General features: G+C 40.5%; 2 protein-coding genes and 1 pseudogene across 2 annotated transcripts; all 3 read right to left on the bottom strand.

Moving 5' to 3' along the window:
• Positions 1–585: 585 nt before the first annotated feature.
• Positions 586–2,925, bottom strand: LOC143744947 (E3 SUMO-protein ligase KIAA1586-like; annotated as a pseudogene).
• A 9,037-nt stretch (positions 2,926–11,962) lies between these two features.
• LOC143744866 (uncharacterized) lies at positions 11,963–14,656 on the bottom strand. The gene is made up of 4 exons (XM_077236601.1): positions 14,645–14,656; positions 14,175–14,460; positions 13,126–14,053; positions 11,963–12,864 (listed from the first exon to the last, which is right to left on the bottom strand). Exons 1-4 carry the CDS (start codon positions 14,654–14,656, stop codon positions 12,399–12,401), a joined length of 1,692 nt encoding a protein of 563 aa, XP_077092716.1. The 3' UTR covers positions 11,963–12,398.
• LOC143749421 (uncharacterized) lies at positions 14,191–16,381 on the bottom strand. The gene is made up of 5 exons (XM_077241944.1): positions 15,994–16,381; positions 15,666–15,874; positions 15,174–15,495; positions 14,976–15,071; positions 14,191–14,702 (listed from the first exon to the last, which is right to left on the bottom strand). The coding sequence occupies exons 1-5, from the start codon at positions 16,312–16,314 to the stop codon at positions 14,670–14,672; spliced, it is 981 nt and encodes a 326-aa protein (XP_077098059.1). The 5' UTR covers positions 16,315–16,381; the 3' UTR covers positions 14,191–14,669.
• Between the last annotated feature and the right edge of the window lie 8,472 nt (positions 16,382–24,853).

Raw genomic sequence — 24,853 nt, 5'->3', positions numbered from 1 at the left:
TTAAACATTAGCAAAAGAATGGAAAAATACTATCAGGCTGTAATGATGTAGATAGGTATGAACCCAGGTGCGGGAACTTTACTCAGAGAGTACAGGACAACTGGGCAAACAGGATACAGTCTTTGGAATAGTTTATAAGTTTAACATAGGCATGTCCAGGAGATTCTCAAAAGTCAACTCAGGATTCATCCATAACAAACATCAAAGTAATTTCAGGAACCAGTGGATGAAGACATAAACCAAAACTCAGGACCGGTAAGTATTTACTGGTAAGCATCCAATTTCTTCAGAAGCAGGGATAACAAAAATCTCAAATGAGAAATGACCTCTTCAACAGAAAGTATATATAAACTCAGTTTCTTTTCCCACAACTGAAATGGAGAACTGAACATAAGTTAACTATATATAATGTGTTACAGAAAACACGTATCAAGTCATATCTGAGACACAAATAACATCCAGGAAAACACAAGACGAAGAGTCCTTCCATGAGTGCACAGATAGTAAGTATTTATAACATTCAAGCCAGACAAAGACTGATTGTCACTGCAGTATTTTTTAAAGTACACCAAATGCTTTACAAACAAGCATCAGGAGTGTTTTTTTAATGCTCTGGGAAGCCCAAGCAAGCAAACAAGGTAGATGGCAGAGCAAAGAGTTCACATGTGACAGGCAATGTTGGTGAAAGAAAAAATGTTAATCTAGAACAGACCACAGTGGTCTGTCTGGTTTTGTCTGTGCTTGCCTTCCTGTTTTGGTTGCAGTTGACAGCCGATGGCCGTCTTTCAACCAAGAGAGCACAAACGATTTTGGGTCAAACTGCTCCACTGGAGGGCCATTGACGTCTAGAAACAGGACAGAAGAAAGGCTTTTGGCCCTCAGGCAATTTCTCCTCTTGTTAGCGGTATCACTCATGGCTGAAAATCCGCGTTCACATTCAGCTGAGGTGGCCAGGTAGGTTTTGCTAGCTGTAATCAGCCTCTTGATCGTCTTCCCAGGACTGTTACCTTCAAGTTTCCACAACCTATACTCTTCAACAGCAGCTCTGCTGGTTACTCCTAGATGCTTAGCAAGGTCATGAATTTCCTTTTCACCATACAGGACAAGGGAATTACGGTCTTTGGGCCAACAGGATGGTTCGAGTGGAGTCAGAAGCTCAGTAAGGTCTGAGTCAGGGAGACGTACAGAGAGATTATCAATGACGGCCTGTAGGAACTGCCTCTTGTTGATATTCTCCTTGGTGGCTTCTAGTGTGATGCCTTTGAACATGCATGCTGTTATCCTCCCTTCTGCCTTTGCGAATGACTTTCCTGGTGTTGTTTTCATGGCCTCCAGGACCTCCATAGTCAAAAGAGTCCACCGACTGGCATCAGTGAGAGATGTGTTTCGATTCTGCAGTTTCAGAGAGAGGCTTTGTAACTCACGCAGCACATCTTTCATCAGTGCAAGGTCTTTAACAAAACCTGTGCCGCTGAGTTTCCTTAATAGTCCACTGCATTTTCGTCGATCCAAATCAGTGCGGGAAACATCCACAGAAGCTTTCAGCATTTGTGTGGCAAGTGCTGGAAAGTCCCGCCAAACAGCTCTGACAGTGCTGAAACTGCTGGCAACCCAGCGAATGGAGAAAATCTGCCCAATCTTCAGCAGTGAGATGTTAACATGAGTGGCAGCATCATAGAGCAGTCTGGCATTTTTTGGAGATTGGTGGTAAAACGTATACAACTTTGAAATAAAGATTTCAAAGTGGTTACATCCAGTTACAGACTTGCATGCATCATGCACTGCCAACTCTAGCTTGTGTGCAAGACAATGAATGCTCTTCAATGAAGGGAAGTCTTTTCTCAACTTTGCAATCAGTCCACTCTCTCTTCCTGTCATGACTGATGCTCCATCTGTGGCGATGCTGATCAGGTGTGATTTTAAATATTCATCTTCCAAACCTGCTGTCAAAAGGGTTTTCTTAAGAGCTTGATACAATGCTTCTGCTGTTGCTCCCTTATCTAGCTCTACAAGATCAAGGAAAATGTTTTCAATGTCATCTTTGCCTGTCACATCTGCTCTCAAGTAAATTATTAAATAGCTTTTGCCAAAGTTACTGCTTTCATCAACTGTCAAACTCACAAAAGAATCATTGGACTTCAATGCGGTTATCATTGACTTTTTCATTTTAGTGGCAATGTGTTCAATCATAGCGATACACGTATGATCCGATCGGTGTGAAGGGCCCATTTTTCCTCCACTGATCTCTTGCAGCATTATCAGTCTGCTCATTTTACTGAATGCTAATCTCTCTTTTGCCACAAAGTAGGCTGTTCTTATACTGTTGGCTGTTTCTCTGACAAGCTCATCGTTAACCTTCTCTGTTAGTGTGGGGAGGATCTCTTTTTCTTTCTGGGCTTCAATTTCTAGAGCCCTCTGATGAGCCTGACTGTCTCGGTGTTTGTATATTTTTTTTCTCATGGCACGTACATTCATTGCTTGGACCCTCCCTAAAGCCCACTCTTCTGCCACTTGAACACCTTTTTTGTTTGTACACATTCGTTTAACATTTCTACATGCAATACATCCAATTTTGTTTTCATTGATGTACAGCCATGGGGAGTATTGTTTCCTCCATATCTCTAACTGATTTCTCCAGTTATCAACTTCCTTGCTCTGAGTTTTTGTGGTGCTGAGCCGTTCAGAGCTGTTGGTGGGAGTTAGCTGTTCTGAGCTGTTGCTGACCTGCTCTTTGCTTTTGTTGACCTGTGCTGAGCTGCTGTTGGTGGTACAGACCCATATAAAGCTGTTATCACTGCATTTGTCCTCTTCTGTGATCTTGTCGCTGCTAACCTGTGCTGAGCTCCTGCCACTGCCCTCTGCTAAACTGGAATGGACTGTGCTTGCCTTGGAGGTCCTCTTTACCTGCACACTAGACAATGCCATGTTTTGGTTTCAATATTTTTATTTTTAAAATGTTTTTAAAAGTCTCTTCTGCTCAAAGCTGCATTGATTTGATAAAAAAAACAGTAATATTGTGAAATATTGTTTTCTATGTGAATATATAGTAAAATGCATGATCAACGCTGAATTTTCAGCATCATTACTCCAGTCTTCAGGGTCACATGATCCGTCAGAAATCACTCTAATATGATGATCTGATGATCAACAAACATTTATGTAATAAACATTTATTTTATTTTTCAGGATTTTTTGATCAATAGAAAGTTCAAAAGAACAGTTTCTATTTGAAATAGAATCTTTTGTTACATTATAAATGTCTTTACTGTCACTTTTGATCAATTTAATGCAACCATACTGAATAAAAGTATTAATTTCTTTCCCAACATTTTTTAAAAATACATTCTTACTGACCACAAGCTTTTAAATGGTAGTGTATAATGCTACAAAAGTTTATATTTCAGATCTGAAGGATCATGTGATGAAGACTGGAGAAACGATGGTGAAAATTCAGCTTTGATCACAGAAATAAATGATATTTTATTGTATTATTATTTTAAATTGTAGTAATATTTCATAAAATTACTGTTTTTACTGTATTTTGCATCAAATCAATGCAGGCTTGGTGAGCAGAAGAGACTCGTGAACTTTTGAACAGTAGTGTACATCCAACAGAATGATTCTAGCTTTTTTTACCAATGTAGTTTTTACCCTAAAAACAACTGGATGATTAATGTGGATTATGTGACACTCTGATAATAATGTTTGTTCTAAAAGACTTGATTAAATGGATGAAACTTGTTTATTAGATATTAAACATATAGATTGTGCCAAAACAGGCTGTCAGTCTGTGTGTTGGTGGGGATTTTTCAACTATTTCAGCACATGCGATTTTTACATAGTTACTTCCAGTAGGTGGCGGAAAAGCACTGTTATGAGTGAGTAAGTCAGCAACTATTCAACGACCATTTCAATGAAAAAGGCTGCTTATTCAGAAACAAACAATGCCATGGCAATCAATGTCAATTATTGCTATTTCAAGATGGAATCCCGCATAAATGCGTATGTAACTCCCAAAACTTTGTGTTTACGTGGCCATTGGTCCTGGCTGGCAGCATGAAAAACAAGTTTTATACAAATTCTGAATGGAAATTAGAAAGCACACAACGATCGCTCCCTTTACTAAAAAGCTGTTATCCATCTCCGTCGAGATCTCTAGCACTCCCTTAGAACCAGGACTATTAATAATGAAAAAATAGTAACTTAAGCCTAAATGTTTCCAATTTACGCAAGGAATACAAAAGCCCCGATATGGTGTGGGTAGATATAAAGTAGAAAGATATATAGAGAGAGACAATTACCCCTCAAAAAAGTCGGTAAGAAGCTTTCTCTTCCCGACCTCGAGTGGAGGTTTATTTTTCTCCATTTTTTAAAAGTTAAAATTAGCTTCAACGGAGCGGCGCCAATCAAACAGTCCTGTCAGTCAACGATGTCATGCGCACAGCACTCTTTGATGTGGGGCGGGGCGTTTTCATTTTAAAGAGACATGGCAACTAGCCAACTTTAAAAAAATTATTGTAAATAATCAGTTCACGAAATTTACCGTATCCATTGCATGCATTTAATCAGATTTGTTATTATTATTTTTTACTAAAATAAAAATATCTGAGGGACCCCCCTAATTATATTTTTTACTTCTTATGGGGGGTCCCTAATACCTTATGGGGGGTCCCGGATCCCCCCAGCCCCCCCTCAATTCGAGCACTGATTTTAAGTCACCATTGTGGTGATCAGTATTTGCTTTAGTTGGTGTCTTTGTCTTTGTCTGATGACGGCAGAACTGTTCCACGATTGGCCGATTCACCGCATGACAACGATCACATGTGTTTTGTGTTTATTCTCACAGCTTTAGTTCCACTGAAGCTCACAAATCATTTTTTATAACTAATTTCATGCAGTCACGAAACTTCATTGGTAGTAGGCTAGTAACTTTATTCTTGTTCAAACACACGCTGTATAAAGCAGTAGGGGGAGAGTCGGGACGGTTGAAACACTTTTCAGATAAACGTTGTTTTCTAAGATAAGGTTACAGATAGATTTTTTTTGTGTGTGTGTGATCAACAACTCACATATGTGTTCTCTTAGTATCATGTGTTATTCGGTAGAAACATAGAATGATTTAAGAAAAATTTACTTTGAACGGGAGTTGGGTTTTATTTCAATCGTCCCTCCACAGCGGAACGATTTAAACACAGTGGTGGGACGGATGAAACATAACAGTTTAAACGGTAACTATTCATCTAATTCTTGTTTTTATGAACAATACCTGACAAGTAACTTATGTACATATTGTTACAAACATATTTTGTCATTTATTTTCATTTTAAAGTTCATATTAACATTTTTGTTCTGTCGCCCAATAAACAATTGGCGATAAGCCTTTGTGCATTTTGCGTAATCTTTCTAATAGGCTATTTTGAAGAAGACAGACAAATCCGTTTACAATTAATTCTTACATTTATTCCTTGAGTCATATTGAGAGATTTAGTCATATTGAGTGTTTACCTATGACCAGGGTTAACTGGCACGAGTCGCTGTTTCAACCGTCCCGACAGCGCCTCCAGCCATTTAAACCTGTTTTGTCCGTAAACTAAAAAACTCTGATATTATACACTTAAGGGTGTGATGCAGTACTAATACACCTGCCATATTATTTTTACAATGGCACATGAAACAATAAATACAACTTGTCAGTCAAAAAAAAAGTACCGCACAAAAGATTTCACTAACCCCACTCAAAAACAGCTTTCCGGCTCTAACTTTAAAACAGCAAGACGTAAAGAAGAAATGTTTTCGCGGGTCTGATAGGCATTGTGTGCTGTACGTGCTGACGAAATTTGACGTACATAACGTGAGTGGTTTTCAAGGAAATCTCAATGTTTCATCCGTCCCGCGTTTCAATCGTCCCGGCTCTCCCCTATATAAAGTATTGAATGGAAATGTCTCTGGAACATATGTGTATTTTTCAAATATTGCATTTATTTCACTTTAGCTGTGGTAAAGTATGCAAACACCACGTGAGCAGTCACACTACGGGAACCAGACAGTGTCCGACTTCACGTCTCCGTTTGCAGCTCTTCCCCGCCTGCATGCGGCAACTGTGGCCGATCGGTTACACCCAGCTGCAGCCAATGTCGAACACACCTGCATTATTTGGAACAGTACCATTAAAATGTTCTCATATTTGAAGGTAGGGATGGCTCACGCGAAACAGTCGTTCCGAAGCTTTGTGAGATCCTGAAGCGCAGATGTTTCGAAACACTGATTCGAAGCATGATTCAAAACACCCATGTCACGTGTCTATGGTCAAACGAAGCCTCGAAGTGTTTCACTAAGTGTTTCATCAGGTGTGATCCGCCGAATCAGCGTTTGATTGACACGGTCGGAAACAGACCACACAATCGCACATCTGTATAAAAGTGAAATCAACGCATATTGACCTCGTGGGTTTTTGTGAGAGGAGTTTGATTTTGAGATAGTGGATTTTTGGTGATATAGTAACATTTATTGCGATTTGTTTAGTTATATTTAGGCTTACATTTAAATTTACACAACACATTGACTGATAGGCAAGAGACACAGAGTATACATATAGTGACACATTAATAGATACATAGATATAAATATATACCCAGATAGCACAAGTCTATTTGATGTGATATTTACATCTGGAAGACGTATTTTTAAGAGTGTTTGCTCATCTACAATACTTCTATAGGACGTTTCCTGTCAGATGTCAAAAAGACGTTTAGAAGATGTCAGTTTAACATGGATTCTAAATCATTACATCTTAAAGACATCTTCTAAACGTCTATTTGAAATCTGACAGAAAACGTCCTATAGACGTATTGCAGATGAGCAAACACTCTTAAAAATACGTCTTCCAGATGTAAATATCACATCAAATGGACTTGTGCTATCTGGGTATAGACAGCTAGATTCATAGATAGATAGATACATATATAGATAGATTAAAGATAGGCTACATATATAAATACATAGATAGATTATAGGTATATAGATTATAGATACATATTTAAATACATAGATTATAGAATATATTATATATACATATCTAAATACATAGATAGATTGTAGATACATATATCTAATTACATAGATAGATTAGAGATACATATCTAGATAGATTTGGATAGATAGATAAAATGGAGGCTCCCCAGAAGAGATGCCGTACATCTGTGCTGTGGGAGCATTTCCATTTAGAAACCCCAAATAAATTGAGATGTGTGTATGTGAAATGCAACGCAGGAATCAACTGTACAATTAGCAAGGCCACAATGACCATACTACCCATGTAAATGTCATATTATTGTCATTATTATATATTTTTTTCTCCTGTTTTGGCTCATAGACTCACATCTGCAAGAAGGTCTGCAGTCCAGATGTGGAGGTTATGAGAGTTTTAGAGCCTTGGCACTGGCTACACTGCTGGACCCAAGGTTCAAAAATATGGCATTTGGAAATGCTGCCAAAGCCCAGGTCGCTGAAAAGCACATGACACTGGAGTGTGCTTCACTGATGCGTTCAAACACAAATCCTGGTGAGCAGTTTCAGTCTGTGTTATTTTATGTAATCTGATTCATGTAATATATACATCATATATGCCGTCAGTTTAGCATTTGTTACTAATTGCTGTTTTCATTTTTATTCAGAGCCAGAAATGTCAACATCATCACCATCAACATCTTTATCAACACCAGTAGAAACACAGGACAGTTTATGGGAACTTTTTGATACTCGTATCCATCAAACCCAGATGATACACAATGCTACAGCTGATGCCACAGTGGAAGTGAAAAAATACATCAACGATGCGTATTTGCCCAGAACTCATGATTCACTAACTTACTGGAAAGAGAGAGCAGTAATCTTTCCTCATTTGTATGTCCTAGCTAAAAAATATCTTTGCATGCCAGCAACAAGTGTCCCTTGTGAGAGGATTTTTTTCAAAAGGCTGGAGAAATTATCTGTAAAAAAAGAAGTAGGCGAAGTCCTTCCACAGCAGAAAAATTAATATTTTTGAATAAAAATATGTAAAAAAGTGAGACATTGTGGCTTGATTTATTTTATCAATATTAATTTTGCAGGACCAAAATAACATTATGCACAGTGAGAAGCCTATACTGCCCTACAAAGCAAAAAGGCAGTAACTACGCAGAGTGCAGAACTGAGAAAAATGACTTTAAAGTTATCCTGTTATCCAGCCTAAGTAGTTGTAGGTAGATTATTGGACATGTGGCTGTTTTGTTACTTTATATTAGCTTATTCTTTGTACATATCAATCCTCATATTTAATTTGATATTTTACCCCTATTTTGCAGTTACTGTATTCTTGCTTTGTATTACTTAACAAAAAACGTGGCACAATACCAAGGAAAAAGGCAGTAACTACAGATTAAATGAAAAAGAGAGAAAATTAGTGGCATGAATGTAAATCCACATCTGTCTGTGTCTGTCTGTCTGTCTGTCTGTGTACTGCAACAAATTGTTATTATTATTATTATTATTATTATTATTATTATATGGACCTACAGGACAGCATCTTCACTCTGATCAATATATGTATTGATGTCTGTATATCATAATATTTCATTGTACAGGAAACAACTTAAATTAGGTCCATGACAAAATAATGGATGAATTAGGCTAACACAATAAATTAATAATTTTGCACCCTTAATGAAAATGAAGAAAGAAAAGCCAACACACAAAAAGCAGCCTGGCTTCATAAGTTACATTAGGCCTATAATAGGATAAAACATAGAAGCTTGCTTTCATGCAGAGGGACAACATTTTCATAGGTTAATATAATTAAGGGGAATCCAAATTAAATATATAATTTTATATTCTGAAGAAGAAACCGTGCAATAAATAAATGCTTAGGAACAGGAACCAATGTGTTTGAGCCTTAGCGCTAAGGGGGGTGTAAATACCTGCCGGCTCGCTCTGTCTGCAGAAGTTTGTTTTTGTTGAAAGCATGGATGCTTACAACAGTAAAGAGAAAGATGTCAGTTTTGCTCACAACTTGCTAACTTATCTAAACAGCGGACATAGTCTTCAAACAGCGGCCGCGAAGAGAGTGTGTTTTAAGTTGAACAGACACCTGTCACGTTAAAGAATAACTGTTACACCGATAGCTGTGTTTATGGACACATATATTCTCCTGCTGGACAACAACGCTGTGAATGATTAGCCTATGAAAAAAGAAGACGCCGTTCATGTAGGCTAATAAGAGCGAAGAAGATCACGCTGACTGCTTGGATGTTATGGGATAGCCTGATGCCTTAAGAAGTTTTACCTCCGCCCAAAGGTTATCTTTTGGTGCTGTGTATGTTTGTCTGTTCGTTAGTAAGATAACTCGAAAAGTACTGTACGAGTTTGGATGACATTTTCGGACAACATGGGTATTAGGACAAGGAACAGATTACTACATTTTGGTGGTGATCCGGAACACGGGACATTTGGAATTGCCTCAGTGACCTAGGCTACCTTGACAGAGGTTAGTGCTCTCCGAGTGCTTTTCTAGTTATTGAATATTTTTTCACCGCTGGTTGGATTATAACTTTGTGACATGAACAACAAAATGATGACATGGCATCGGCGATGATGTGAAGTTACAGAGAAAAAAGTTACAGCTCGAAGCAGGGAGGATCAGGGGCAGGTTAGCAAAGCTATTTAAAATATCGCCTGTCAATTAGCATAATGCTATCTGAATGGACCTCTGAGAGGAAGTCCCGCCCTGGCGGCTGACAGGAGTTTATATTGTGATAGCCTAGCCTCTAAATGTTTAATCTGTCACTCTTACTTACCATTCTCCGGGTATTTTCTTTTCAACGCCAGTTCGACCATCTTCTTTCCCCGGCTTTGTGCCATCTCAAACAAAATTTGTGTGAAGTTAGAAGGGTAAAAATGTTAAAACCGTCCCGTGAGGATGCCGCAAAATCAGCTGTGTGTTCACCATGGCAACAGTAACTACACTGCGCAGCAACACGGTTATTTTTTGTTAGGTAAAACATAACAAGAATACAGTAATGGATGTTACTGTATTCTTGCTTTGTTTCACTAGGGCTTTTTGCAGTTACTGTAGAAACGACTACCATTTTTCTCCAAAACAACACACATTTGAGATAAGATGTTTTGTCACATAACAAAGGATGCCTTGAATGTCATGAAAATGATAATAACTCATTTTTGACCAAAAATGCAGTTACTGCCTTTTTGCTTTGTAGGGCAGTATAGGTTACACGATTCACATATTAGAAAAGTACAATAATAAAACAACAACAAATTTTCATGGCTTGTCAAGGTTGTTTCAGATCAACACCTGCAAGTGACCTCTAGGTGTCACCGTCCAGACAGGTGTCGGATTGATTCGAAGCCTTGAAACAATATGGACCATTTGGTTCAACTGTTTCATTGCTTCACAAAACCTCGATCTGCCCACCACTATTTGAAGGTGGATAAAAGCAAGACTACAGAATGTTTTAAGCAGGTGTAGTATGTAGTAGTCACACACAGACATGAAGATTTTGCATACGATTCTCAACAACGGTGGCAACCAAAACAAAAAAGCTTGGGAATCAAGGATGTTTTGTACTATGAAAGCTACCCATCATGCAAGCTTTTTTTATTGTCACCATTGTTGTGAATCATACGCAAAATCTTGAGGTCTGTGTGTGACGATTTGGTAAATTTTCTCATAACATTGTGTATACATGCTTTTTTTTTACCCACCTTCAAATATGTGATCAATTTAATGGTACTGGTCCAAATATTGCATGTATAATCACACAGACATCAAGAATCAGCAAATGAATCTCAACAATGGTGACAATTAAAAAAAAATCAGATCAACTCTGAATGTCACAAAACAAGCTTTTTTGATTGTCACCATTGTTGAGATTCATATGTTGATTCTTTATTTCTCTGTATGCCAAATGTTAAAATAGAATCTAAGGTCGATTAGAGCGCTGCAGTTCCATTTTTCACTACAGATTTATATAGGAGAAACTGTGGGGTGCTGTAGAGCTGGGGAGGCTTCTGCTTATTATCATAAATTCATGTGCAACATTTTAATATCCTGCTCACTTTACAGTTTAAAATAGTCTAAAAAATCTGAAAAAATGTTTAATTAATTATTAATTTAATGCGTATAGAGGTCTAATGACAAACAGCAATCAAAGACAAACAGCATCCACAAAGCGTTTTCATGTCTTTATACAGCTGCTCAAAATATTCATTATATGAATATGACCCCCCCAAGTCCCTATCCTCGATCCTGGGATGAGCACGATCCTGGGCCACCTGCTGGACGATCCTGGTACTGCAAGATGCGGTGGACGAGTGGGTAAAGCACTTGTTTCCCATTCATAAGATCACAAGTTCGAGCCACAGTTCAGCTATTTGAAACTCATAGATTGAAATCTCTGTGAAAGATGTATAATCCCTTAAACTGCTTGAGTGAATAATTGTAGTTTAAAGGTGCAAACCCCTTTGCTGAAATGCAGTTAGTTTCAGGGAAGTATAATACGGGTAAGTATTCTTATTCATCTTTTTGGACCCTTGATTTCAGGTAAACTTTTAATTTCAGGTAAGTATCGCACCCCAGTTAGTTTCAGGTAAGTATAATATGGGTAAGTATTCTTATTAATCTTTTTGGACCCTTGATTTCAGGTAAAGTTTTAATTTAAGGTAAGCATTGCACTCCAACATAGGTACATAATATAAAAGTTATCCAAGTGGATTTTTTTAGTATGTAAAGCAGTTTATAACTGGTAAGTATTCTTTGATTAAGCTATCGCAACACATGAATGAAAAATTACCCTTTTATATACAGCGAGTATGAAACGCTTAAAAATGGAATTATTATGTTAACACCAGGTAACAAGCAGAGCCATTTTCAAATGCAATGAAAATATTTTATTGACACCACAGGAATGAAACGAGAAATCAAACATGATGTGACGAATCCCAAATGCTTGATGCAAAAGGTAATTTCAGGTAGTAACAGATATGTATGAAAGAAACATGAATGAACATTTTGTATGAAACACATGAATTACACTAAAACATGTATGTAAAAAACAACACACAAATAAGTTAAATAAATATACATTATAAACATTTAAAACGTTTTTAAACAATTTCACATTATTTACATCATTGTGTGTGTGTGTCTCAGTGTGTGTGTGTGTGTGTGTGTGTGTTAGTGTGTGTGTCAGCGTGTATGTGTCTGTCAGTATGTGTGTGTGTGTTGTGTGTGTGTGTGTGTGTGTGTGTGTGTGTGTGTGTGTGTGTGTGTCAGCGTGTATGTGTCTGTCAGTATGTGTGTGTGTGTGTGTCAGTGTGTGTGACAGTCATTGCAACCCACAACAGGTTTAGAGGGTGGTTCTCCTCTTCTCCAGTTCCCCATCCACCACAGATTTAAAGTGTTCATAGCTGGTGTATGTTACACCTACGAAGCCAGGTGTGGTGGACATATTGGTGGAGGGACAAAAGGTGAAGATTTTCTGGCTGCTTCCAGCCACCTTGTCTTTGGAAGGGGTGTATTTCTTCCGCTGCCCCCCACACTGCGGCACCTTGCAAGCCCCACATGGCTTATTGGACTTGTTGGGCATAACAGGTTTCAGTGCGGGAGGACAGGGTGGGAGGACAGGGAGGAAGACTGGGTTGGCAGATGGCAGCAACCTCACTGATGGAGCCTGTGGTTGGGTTGGCTGCACCAGGAGGACAGGTGCTTTTGCCACGGCAGATGGCACGTAGGATGCAGTGGCAGGCTTGGGCTGGATACAGCGGTTTGAAGGCCCTGGTTGACAGTCTGGCTGTGGGTCTTCAAAGTCCAACCTGTAAATATAAAAGAAAAAAAAACACACAAGCACAATACTGTGAGTATCATATACAATAATACAGTGTCATACAGTACAGCTCCCAGTGTGCTGTGTGCTCATTGGGAAAAGATATAAAAAACTTAATAGCAATACAAATCTGATAAAATCTTTTATAATAAATGAGACTCTTTAGTGGTGAGAACCTTATAAGTATGGGTGTGCATTAACATTTTTTCTACACAAAAAAATAAATGGATAAAGTGAGCGAAGAACTTACCTCTGCTTTTCCCCACGCCTTTTGCCAGCGACATGGTGAGGCTCCTGGTACTGCACCTGAGGTCTATCTGGTGGTGGCAGTGACGACGGCAGAGCAGGGGCATCAGGCATTGGTTGGCCTGACAGAACATTCCGATGAGTCTTCACTCTTGGCCTGACCGTTACCATGAAGTTGGCCATCTTCTCCTCCCTCCTGAAAAAGTTGCTGATGGACTTGACGTTTATGTTGGGCAGCGGGATGGCCAGGCTGCCCACGACCGGGTCGTCCCTCACTCTGTCGGCAATCCTCTTGTACTGGCCTTTGATAGATGAGGTCAGCTTGCTGGGAGACGAGTGGAATTTGCTGCAGGTGGGATGGTGCTGCAGCATTTTAATCAGGAGGTACAGAAGACGGCTCTCCTCGGTCACCTGCGCTGCTTGGGGGTACCTCATCCAGCCAAACTTGGTCTTCTGTGCTGCGCTGGTCTCTGGCGTGTCGGCTCCGAGGCAACGACCAAAGAGGGTGTAGCCCCACCTGGACTCGTACTTCTTGACGAAGTTGGCGCCGGACCGGTCGTGGTCGTGGAGAGCAGCAGCAGCCGTGGCAATTTGCTGCCTCAGCACGGCGGGCACGAGGTGGTGGTGGTCGCTGTCGTCTCCCAGCTGGAGGAGAAGCGACGCAAGGGCCTCCACTTCCTCTATCCCTGGCAGATGGAGATGGCGTTGGCTGGCCAGGACATCCTGCAAAGCGGGGTCATCCTCTTCCTCCACCTGCTCTGCCTGAGTGAGGACGACATGCTTCTCACAGACGTGGTCTATGGGGTCCTCCTCCGACATGCCTCCGACACCCTCGTCAGCCTGCTCGTCCTCCTCTTCCTCGCCACTCTCCTCAGCAGCGGACTCCCCTTTCCCCTCCTCCTCCTCGTCCTTCCTACACTGCTCCTCCTCAGCTGAAAAACATTACATTGTGTTAAGTTACATTGTGATTAGTAGTGATGAGTACAAGGTCAGCAGACAGTTAGCGGGCAGGTGATTTTAGTATATATTGTTGTGTGATGAAAAATGCTGTACCTTTCTGCACGTAGTGCCTTGCAGTGAATGCAGTGGACAGGCACATGCCATACTCCACGCCAAGCAGCTCCTCCTCGTCTGGATGGTTGTAGTCGTCAGGGTATGGCAGAGGAGCAGCGAAGTTAGGTTCAAAGACGTGCTCCTTGCCAAAGAGCAGCCCCGCCTGCCGATTCATTCGCTGAATCCTCGCAGCGTCCACGCAGCTCGTCTGGCGACCACGACCTCCGTCGACGCGAAGGGACTCCATCCTGGCGTTCCACTGTACGGCGAAGGCGATCAGGTACACCTGAAACACATTGCATGTAACACATTTCTGGCGTTATTGTAGTTGAAAATGAAAGTTGCCCTTCTTTAAGCATAATGTTTTTTAACCTATTTGTACATAACATTCTTGAAAAGATCTAATAAATATATATTAAAAAAAAAAAAAATTGACGATGTTGACAAAGCCTTTTGTTTTCATTAGTCACTTGGAATGGCATGATGCCGCATCTGTTAGATGGTATGGCGTTGACTAGATGGGAATGCAGCCCTTCTAAAGAATTGCTGCCACGCCGGCATCTGTACCTCTGCAGCTGCACACCGTTCAGCACCACCGTCCTCACTGCCACGTACAGCGGAACACCAGGGGGGTCCTGCAACACACAAAACAGTACGAGGTTCATGATTACTCTGGCCCATCCAGTTTTGTCTAAATGTGTCTATACATGGCCATACTTGTATCTGTCTTGACCCATTCACAAATAAACTCGCCTGCATGCATCCGAGGTGCTTGCTTGCCGTTGCCCAATGTGCATCAACGGCGTCTGAGGATTTGAACAAGGGGATCCCGTCGATGTCAAGGCCTGCTGGTCCCTTGAACTCATCAAGGATGGAGTCCACAGTCGCAGTGGTCTCCTGTAACACACAGGTGGGAAAGGTATAATTAGAAATGTTATTCATATAACAGCTTTATTACACATGATGCGTTTCTATTACAAACTTATTACAAATAGTTACCTCAACACCCCTCGTTATGCGCCTGACATAGCTCTTGATCTGAGACGGCTTGAGGAAGGCGAGCATCTGTTGGTCAGTGTGGTTGCTGTACAGTTCCTCGTTGCCCTTCCGCACTGCCTGGACCAAGAGCATCATGTCCCCCTTATTGCAGGCCAACACCGCCCCTGCCATGGCACTCATGAATACCCCGTACTTGGCGTGGCTCTGTTTGATGACCACAGCATCCCAGCGGTGCAGCCAGTGGCGGATGTCCAGACGGACCACAGCACCCCTCTGCACCCAGTCACTGAAGAGGGTCTCAAGGAACGATGAGCCACTGTCACTGAAATGACACAGAAAAAATAGCATGCTTCTACAAGTATCTATGCAATAGTGTTTCATTAAATAACTTGTCATGTGTGATTTGAATTATCTGAATTATTATTTGAAATATCATTACACTATGATGAAATATCATTATGCTACGATGGAATTAATTCAATTAAAATGTACCGGCAGCAGTTGTTGTCGGCATAAATCACTCTCGGGGCTGGAGCTTTCGCACGCTCGAACCGAGCCACAAGACCCCTGGCCATGCGTGCATAACAGGCCTCGGACTCAGCTGCCACCACCACCGTCGTCAAGAACTGACCCCACTCATTCAGGACGCTGGTGAGGTACTGCATCGTGCCCTGGCCGTCCCCGTAGATCTTCTTCAGGACCTGTCATAAAACAGACCAAATCAAAACACACACATTATTACATTACATTAATGTCACTAGTTAAAGACACATCTGTATTTTTTTTTTTTTTTACCATAACATAATGGCTGCATGCATACCTTTCTTGTGCCATCTATGCAGAGGATTTCTCCAGTCATGCTGAGGATCTCGCTGCGGTACACTGGCATCTTCTCCATCTCCATGATGAGGTGTGCTCGCCTCAGCACCCGGGCAGATGGAAGAGGAGACTGGGGAATGGGAGGTGTGTACGTCCCTGCAGGTTTGGCGAAGGCGAGGATGCCCTTCTGCGAGGAGGATGAGGCTGCCGTCGACGAAGAGCCAGCTGTGTGGGCGTCGTACAGCAGAGTCTGGTACAGGTCACGCCGCTCGATGTACCACTCGTCGTGGCCCTGTTTCAGAAGCCGCTGCACCTTGCTCATCGACACGGCATTGAGGCGGTCGCTCAGCAGAGTTACCACTCCTCTGTCGATGGCGCGCTTCCCACACAGAATGTCAAGTCAAGTCAAGTCAAATATATTTATATAGCGCTTTTCACAATACAGATTGTATCAAAGCTGCTTCACAGTATCAATCAAAACAACTTAATGTTTGTTTATTACTGGAAAAAAGACATCCAAGTTTGGTAGAGCTGATCAATGGTATGATTGGTTAATTAATTTGAATATCCCCAACTGAGCAAGCCAAAGGCAACAGTGGCAAGGAACCGAAAAACTCCATCCAGTGACCTAATGGTGTCCTAACACCCCATCAGGTGACCCAATGGAGAAAAAAAACCTTGGGAGAACCCAGGCTCAGTCGGGGGCCAGTTCTCCTCTGGCGTTTATGAACTAGAGGCCGAATTTACAGTAACTGTAAGATAAAAAATTTATATGAATGCCTGGCTAAATAGATGCGTCTTCAGTCTAGTTTTAAACTGGGAGAGCGAGTCTGAGCAACGAACAATATCAGGAAGGCTATTCCAGAGCTTCGGAGCTAAATGTGAAAATGCTCTGCCTCCTTTGGTGGATCTGGATATCCTAGGAATGACCAGAAACCTCGAATCTAGTGATCTTAAAGAGCGCGATGGATTGTAAGGCGATAGAAGATCCGTTAAATAGACTGGAGCTAAACCATTTAGAGCTTTATAAGTCAAAAGCAATACCTTGTAATTAATACGGAACTTTATAGGTAACCAATGAAGTGATGATAAAATCGGTGTTATATGATCATATTTTCTTAATCTAGTAAGAACTCTAGCGGCTGCATTTTGGACTAACTGTAGCTTGTTTATTGAAGATGCAGGACAACCAGCTAATAAAGCATTACAGTAATCTAGTCTCGAGGTCATGAATGCATGAACTAACTTTTCTGCATCAGAGACTGATAGCATATTACGTAGCTTAGCAATGTTTCTAAGGTGGAAAAAGGCTGTTTTTGTAACATATGAAATATGCTTTTCAAAAGACAGGTTGCAGTCTAATGTAACACCCAGGTCTTTTACTGTAGCGGATAGAGTAACAGGGCATCCTACTATGTTAAAGTCGTGCTGTGAAAGGTTTTGTGGACGGTTTTTAGAACCGATAAGTATTACCTCTGTCTTGTCTGGATTTAATAAAAGAAAATTATGCGTCATCCAATCTTTTATATCTTTAACACAATCTGTCAATTTGGATAATTTAGCGTATTCATCTGGCCGTGAGGAAATATATATTTGAGTGTCATCAGCATAACAATGGAAACTAATTCCATGTTTCCTTAGAATATTACCAAGTGGCAGCATATATATTGAGAATAATAAAGGGCCTAACACAGATCCCTGCGGCACTCCATAGTTTGCCGAAGTTATAATCGATTTTTCTCCATTTAAGTAGACGAAATGGTAGCGGTCAGATAAGTATGACCTGAACCAGCTTAATGCTTGTCCTTGAACACCAGTGTAATTTTGTAGTCGATCTAAGAGTATTGTGTGATCTATAGTATCGAACGCAGCACTAAGATCAAGTAAAACTAGTACTGAGATACAGCCTTGATCCGAATGGCGGGGAACATCCGTCTAACAGCAGGGGCGAGGCTCATCAGAACTTTTGGACTGTAGGCCAGCCAAATGTACTGCTGCTGATGGTGATATTCCTCCTCCTCCTCCTCACTGTCGCGTGCCACCGACACATGCCTCACCTTCTCGCAGTAGGAGCACTTCAGCTTCTCCGTCAGGAGGGTGTAGTAAGATGACATGCCACACACCTGCCTGGCGTAGCTGCCGAAGCCCTTCCTCTCCAGGTATTCCCCAGGCGGCGCAGGGCAGTTGGTGTTGGGGCAGGGAATCATGGCCTTCATCACACCGACGGGGCGCCAGAAGAAGGCAGGCGTGGTGAAAAAGGAGAGCATGCTGGGAACTGCTCCCTTGACGGACACAGGCAGTGGGGGTGGGTGGAACTCCATCTTCTCCTTCAGCAACTTCCTCTCCACAATGTCGCCTTTGGCATTATTATACCGGGATGCCCTCTCAAACAGGCCATATGCCTCGTTGCACTTCATCCACTTAATGTTAGGTAGGGCGATGCCAAGTGCTTGGGCAGATGCTGGTGGTTCCTCCCAGTACCTCTGCCAACCCTCCAGGTGGATGCCGGTGGAGACGGAGGCCTGCTCCTGCGATGGTGGCACGGCAGGCTCCTGGCTGGCAGCTGCGGCTGGAGTGAGTTGTCCCACGGTGGTGATGTGGGTGGAGACAGGGACCTGAGACTCATCCAGGAGTTGTTCTGCAAAGCACACACACACACACACAGAGAATTGAGATAATTATTCCAAATGAATTTAACATAATGACAGAAGTAAAGAAAAACATTTTTTTATGTTTAAGGTGACTCTTCAAATGGCATTTTTTTATGAAACTTTTCCCACACTCGTGGCATGTGTACGGCTTCTCTGCGGTGTGAATTCTGATGTGATCGTTAAGGTTACCTTTATTTTCTCCACTTATGAAATGAGGTTCCTGATGCTGATATTTCCACTCCACTTCAGTCAGTTCTTGACTTTCCTTTTTCACCTCCACCAGGACAAAATGGACATAGTAATAAAAAGAGGGGACAAATGTAAACAACAGAAGTCAAAATGTCACACATCTGGTCAATACTACATGTGCTGGTCATATAATTAGAATATCATCAAAAAGTTGATTTATTTCAGTAATTCCATTCAAAAAGTAAAATTTGGATATTATATTCATTCATTACACACAGACTGATATGTTTCAAGTGTTCATTTCATTTAATTGTGATGATTAAAACTGACCACTAATGAAAATCCCAAATTCAGTATCTCCAAAAATTAGAATATTGTGAAAAGGTTCAATATTGAAGACACCTGGTGCCACACTCTAATCAGCTAATTAACTCAAAACACCTGCAAAGGCCTTTAAATGGTCTCTCAGTCTAGTTCTGTAGGCTACACAATCATGGGGAAGACTGCTGACTTGACAAAAAAGGAATCCCTATTCCTTTTTTGGCAGAGAAATCTGAGGAGCAGATGATGCGCGTCTATAATAAGACGACGTGAGCGTCGAGGCGGCACCCGCGCCATCAGCCAATGGATTGGCGTGATTCTATATGTGCTTCAGACAATCGGCACACCCAGAGGGCATTCTGACGCGTAATTTTACACGTGAAATGCAGACAAACCTTGGAGCGTTTTGTCTTCGGCATCTTAATTAATCCCCTCGCTATCAGCAGACGTTCCGGGAGTCTCCCGCATATTGATAACGGCTCCCTAATGCCCGCAAATTAGTTAAAATATCCTGGAATCTAGAGCGAGCGAGCAAGAGCGCGCATGCGAGACAGAACAGACTGTGCTTCAAACAGTATTGTGCGCGCACGGCGGAGAGAGAGAGAGAGAGCGCGCGAGAGACCTTGCATGTGTGCGCCTCATGAAACAGAGTCAGACACCGAAATCAGGCACCGAAATTTTCGTTCTTATTCGGTCTGGTTACTACCGTTTACGTCGGAACCGGTTCTCTATTGGCACCGCGTTTCGGTATCCAACCCTAGTAGTGACGTCACTAAAGCCGCATTCTGAAAACAGGTCGTTGGGAGACACTACTTATGAATTATGGGATTTAAAAAAAAGGAGTGGGTGTATTTATATCACTGCAGGGTGATTTATGCCCAAACACCATGCAAAAGTGAATTTTGCATAATAGGTCCCCTTTAATTGAAATGAGCCGGTACTTAGAAGAAAAGCCAATTCCATTGGATCAAGACTGACTACTTTGGGGGAAAATGAATGAGCCAACATTCCCCTGTCTCATCTGTCCCTGCAGGAAGAATTTTCTCGAAGGCAGGACAGAGAAGTGCAACAAAAAGGGAAAAATGTAAACGTTATTATTTCTGAACAAAACCCTTTTAACTCAGTAGTAACTGGGTGACAGGGTATAAAAGGGGTCTCAGGGAACATTTCCTTGGACACAGGAGGTGCTTTGGGGTTAAAAACAAAAGATTGAGAATTATACAGGTTTGTAGTAGTTTTTTTATTTATTATTATTTAGTTTTTTGCACTTTATTTATTTAGTTTTTCCACAAACAAGTGTGTGTACTTTGTTTATAAACTATGGCAGAGAAGTGTAATGAAAGGGAATATTTTTCATTTGTTCTATTATTGTGCCTTAAAACACAAAAGTAACTGAAAAGAAGATTCAAAACATTTGTTCAGTAGAAATTTTGTGCATTTTTTAAATAAAAAATAAATAAAATAAAAAACAGTAGTAGTACTGGGAAAGGGATACATTATGTTTTGTTACTATATTATTGTTTTATTCTATTATTATGTTTATATGATTATTCTGTTTTTCTGTTCTTAATCTGTTATTATTACTATTCTCCAGTAATAATTTGGTGCAAAGTTCATGTTTGCAAATTCAGCTTATTACAGTAATACAAATATTATTATTATTTTTATTTTTTTTGGCTATCCTGTATCCTGGGTTTAACATACACTACACATGACTAATTACAGGCACATTAAGAGCACAAATCACAAAATCTTTTAGTGGTCATGAAAATGCTCCCAAATAAATGTTGAGGTCGCACAGATTAAATTTCGAGCCCTGCTTTTAAAAGTAAAAAGTATTGGTTCGATACCAAATTTCACAGTATTGCCCAATGCCCACCCCTACTTTCGAACAGACACGAGAACGTGCAGTAATCCCAGACAACTTAAAGACATCATGCATTCAACATAAATTATGATATTTTTTTAAAATTAAATAGGCCTATTGCAGTACTTATTATAAATGATTTATCAGACAGTGCATGTCAATTAAAAAAGGAAAAATCACGTGCCTCATTCTTTCATCACAATAACTTACTGTTGCTCTTGCAACAACATCTCATTTTTTTTTTTGGATGTAGTGTTGCCACGACTACATTTTTTCTAATCCCACAGCCTAATAATTTTAATAGGAATGATAAATTCAGTTTGAACAATCTTATATTGACCATTAATGTCTGTATTAGTTAGCTTGCATACCAGGGTAACATAAAGATACCCAATTATTAACCTGATAGCTAAGCTTATATGTATGAATAAATTATACGTTTGCACTTACCCTACATGCATTCAAAATCATCTTTAAAGTTAACGTGTTACATGTCCCAATATTTTAAAATAAAATATACATATAAATTAAATATATATAATTATCAGGTGTTCCTGAAGATCTAGGTTAGCTGGTCCAGGTGTATTTAATAAGGGGATGAGCTGAACTCTGCAAGAAAGTAGATCTCCAGCACAAGTAACACCCCTGACCTGAGTGTATTTAACAACAGCACCTCAGATCTTCTTACTACTGCCGAGAAATGTAAAGAAGCGTGTGATGATTTGATGAAAACTGACACCAACCTCTTTGCTCATCAGTATCTTCATCTTTCACGCTGCATTGTTCTGGATCACTCATGTCCACAATCTCTACTTTAATATACTCAATCATTACGATATTATCACACATATTTGAGTTGTTAAACCCGGTGTTCTCCGCGCTCATTTTGAGTCTTTTTCAAGTTTAAGACGATGCGAATCGCTGCATTATTGAAGCTTCCTCTACTCCTCCTCCTCTTCTTCTTCTTCCTCTACTTCTTCTTTCGAATTTAATGGCGGTTGGAAAAACAGCTTTTGTGAAGCGTTGATGTAGAAGGAAAGAAAATGTAGAAGGGGGGACTTCTTAAACAAATTGTTTTCGTTAGGTATAAAGCTGTGGTCACTTAAATTATTGCTCAGTAGGTTTTTTTTAAAATCATTTTAACAATTTTATTCATACAGAAAGATAGGCTACAACATCTTATGCACTGAGTTTTCTTTATTATAATCAACACATTTTAGAAGAACATGTTCTGTTTGTTTACCAGTTTTAAAAAGCAGTTGATTCAAATTGCGTGTTTAATACGGAGTCATGAAATTACCGTGTGATCCCTTATTTTGCCACAAACTTCTCTCAAATTTAGACTACTTGTTAATTTCATATAAATGTCTTTCCTTTCCTTACTGTGTCCACAACTCTTGCTATATACTCTTAGTGATCTTTTTGATTAACGTTAACCCCTTCATTTCATTTGTTACAGAGTGAAGAGCAACACTGTGTAACACGGGTCCAGGTGTTTTCAGCGTCTCGGAGCATCTCGATTCACACAGAAAATGCTGCTTTTCACAGGACAGTTGTAGGCTACCTATTGTAATATTTTTTTATAATTATAGTTAAAACAATATTATCATAATAATATCAATAGGCCCTATACTAGCAGCCCTATATATGCATAATAAAAAAAATAAAAAAAAAGTCAAATAAAAAAAGATTCAATATTTCATCTGTTTACCTGCATGTCCTCTTGTGACTGTTCCCAACTATGGAAGTAAAATAATGCCAAATGTTTTTGAAACAAAAAAAACCTGTTGAATTGCACTACTTGAAAAATATAGGCATTACTCAGACTCAGGATGTGAACTTAAAGGTGCTCTAAGCAATGTTGGGTGACGCCACTTCTTGTTGACGTTCAAAGTATCGTCAAACAAAACGGAGGCTAGCTAGACCATCCCTCTTCCTCATCCGCACACTAACCCCTCAAACCCTTCTTGTCGGTTATTGGCTGGAACAGTTTATTATGTTTCGGGGTGCGGGTCAGCCCAGTTTGTTTTTGATGCCGTTTGTGGAGCCTGGGGTGTCTGCAGAGACCGCGTTTTTTTACAGTGTGTTCAGGGGACAGGCAGCTAGCGGATAGTGAGGAGATGTTTTCTGTACGTGACAAAGAATGTTTTGGCCTAAAAAACGCGTGAGATTGCTTAGAGCACCTTTAATGCACAAAGTTTCATGCTGAGCTTTTACCAGTGATACTGGCACAAAATCAACACTTGTTCAATTAATATTAACAATTTCGATTCCATTATACATATTATATATATATATATACACACTCACCTAAAGGATTATTAGGAACACCATACTAATACTATGTTTGACCCCCTTTCGCCTTCAGAACTACTTTAATTCTACGTGGCATAGATTCAACAAGGTGCTGAAAGCGTTCTTTAGAATTGTTGGCCCATATTGATAGGATAGTATCTTGCAGTTGATGGAGATTTGTGGGATGCACATCCAGGGCACAAAGCTCCCGTTCCACCACATTCCAAAGATGCTCTATTGGGTTGGATCTGGTGACTGTGGGGGCCATTTCAGTACAGTGAACTCATTGTCATGTTCAAGAAACCAATTTGAAATAATTTGAGCTTTGTGACATGGTCCATTATCCTGCTGGAAGTAGCCATCAGAGGATGGGTACATGGTGGCCATAAAGGGATGGACATGGTCGAAAAAACAATGCTCAGGTAGGCCTTGGCATTTCAACGATGCCCAATTGGCACTAAGGGGCCTAAAGTGTGCCAAGAAAACATCCCCCACACCATTACACCACCACCACCAGCCTGCACAGTGGTAACAAGGCATGATGGATCCATGTTCTCATTCTGTTTACGCCAAATTCTGACTCTACCATCTGAATGTCTCAACAGAAATCGAGACTCAGACCAGGCAACATTTTTCCAGTCTTCAACTGTCCCATTTTGGTGAGCTCTTGCAAATTCTAGCCTCTTTTTCCTATTTGTAGTGGAGATGAGTGGTACCCGGTGGGGTCTTCTGCTGTTGTAGCCCATCCGCCTCAAGGTTGTGCGTGTTGTGGCTTCACAAATGCTTTGCTGCTTACCTCAGTTGTAACGAGGGGTTATTTCTGTCAAAGTTGCTCTTCTATCAGCTTGAATCAGTCGGCCCATTCTCCTCTGACCTCTAACATCAACAAGGCATTTTCGCCCACAGGACTACCACATACTGGATGTTTTGTCCTTTTCACACCATTCTTTGTAAACCCTAGAAATGCTTGTGCGTGAAAATCCCAGTAACTGAGCAGATTGTGAAATACTCAGACCGGCCCGTCTGGCACCAACAACCATGCCAGCTCAAAATAGCTTAAATCACCTTTCTTTCCCATTCTGACATTCAGTTTGGAGCTCAGGAGATTGTCTTGACCAGGACCACACCCCTAAATGCATTGAAGCAAGTGCCATGTGATTGGTTGATTAGATAATTGCATTAATGAGAAATTGAACTGGTGTTCCTAATAATCCTTTAGGTGAGTGAATATATATATATATATATATGTATATATATATATAGAGTATGCCTACGTAGCTACTGCATTAGATTAAACTGGGAAGGGTCATAGCACTTGTATATTGTTGTCCTATTGTTAGTTTAAAGCTACACTGTGTAACTTTTTTAGTTTATTCTTAGCTAAAAACAATTTCTCTTTCAAAACTCTTTCAAAAATATATGTGCTCATTAATGTATATTTACTTCGTTCAAGTAATAAAGTATTCTCGTGAGTGTATAATAAGCCATTGAAAATACATACGGGTAAGGGGTTCTAATGTCGGTCGCCATGTTGCCCC

Source organism: Siphateles boraxobius, unplaced genomic scaffold, assembly GCF_051911475.1.
Source record: "Siphateles boraxobius isolate OS27281-9 unplaced genomic scaffold, OSU_SipBor_1 1, whole genome shotgun sequence".
Classification (NCBI taxonomy): domain Eukaryota; kingdom Metazoa; phylum Chordata; class Actinopteri; order Cypriniformes; family Leuciscidae; genus Siphateles; species Siphateles boraxobius.
This window is presented reverse-complemented; position numbering and strand designations above follow the sequence as displayed.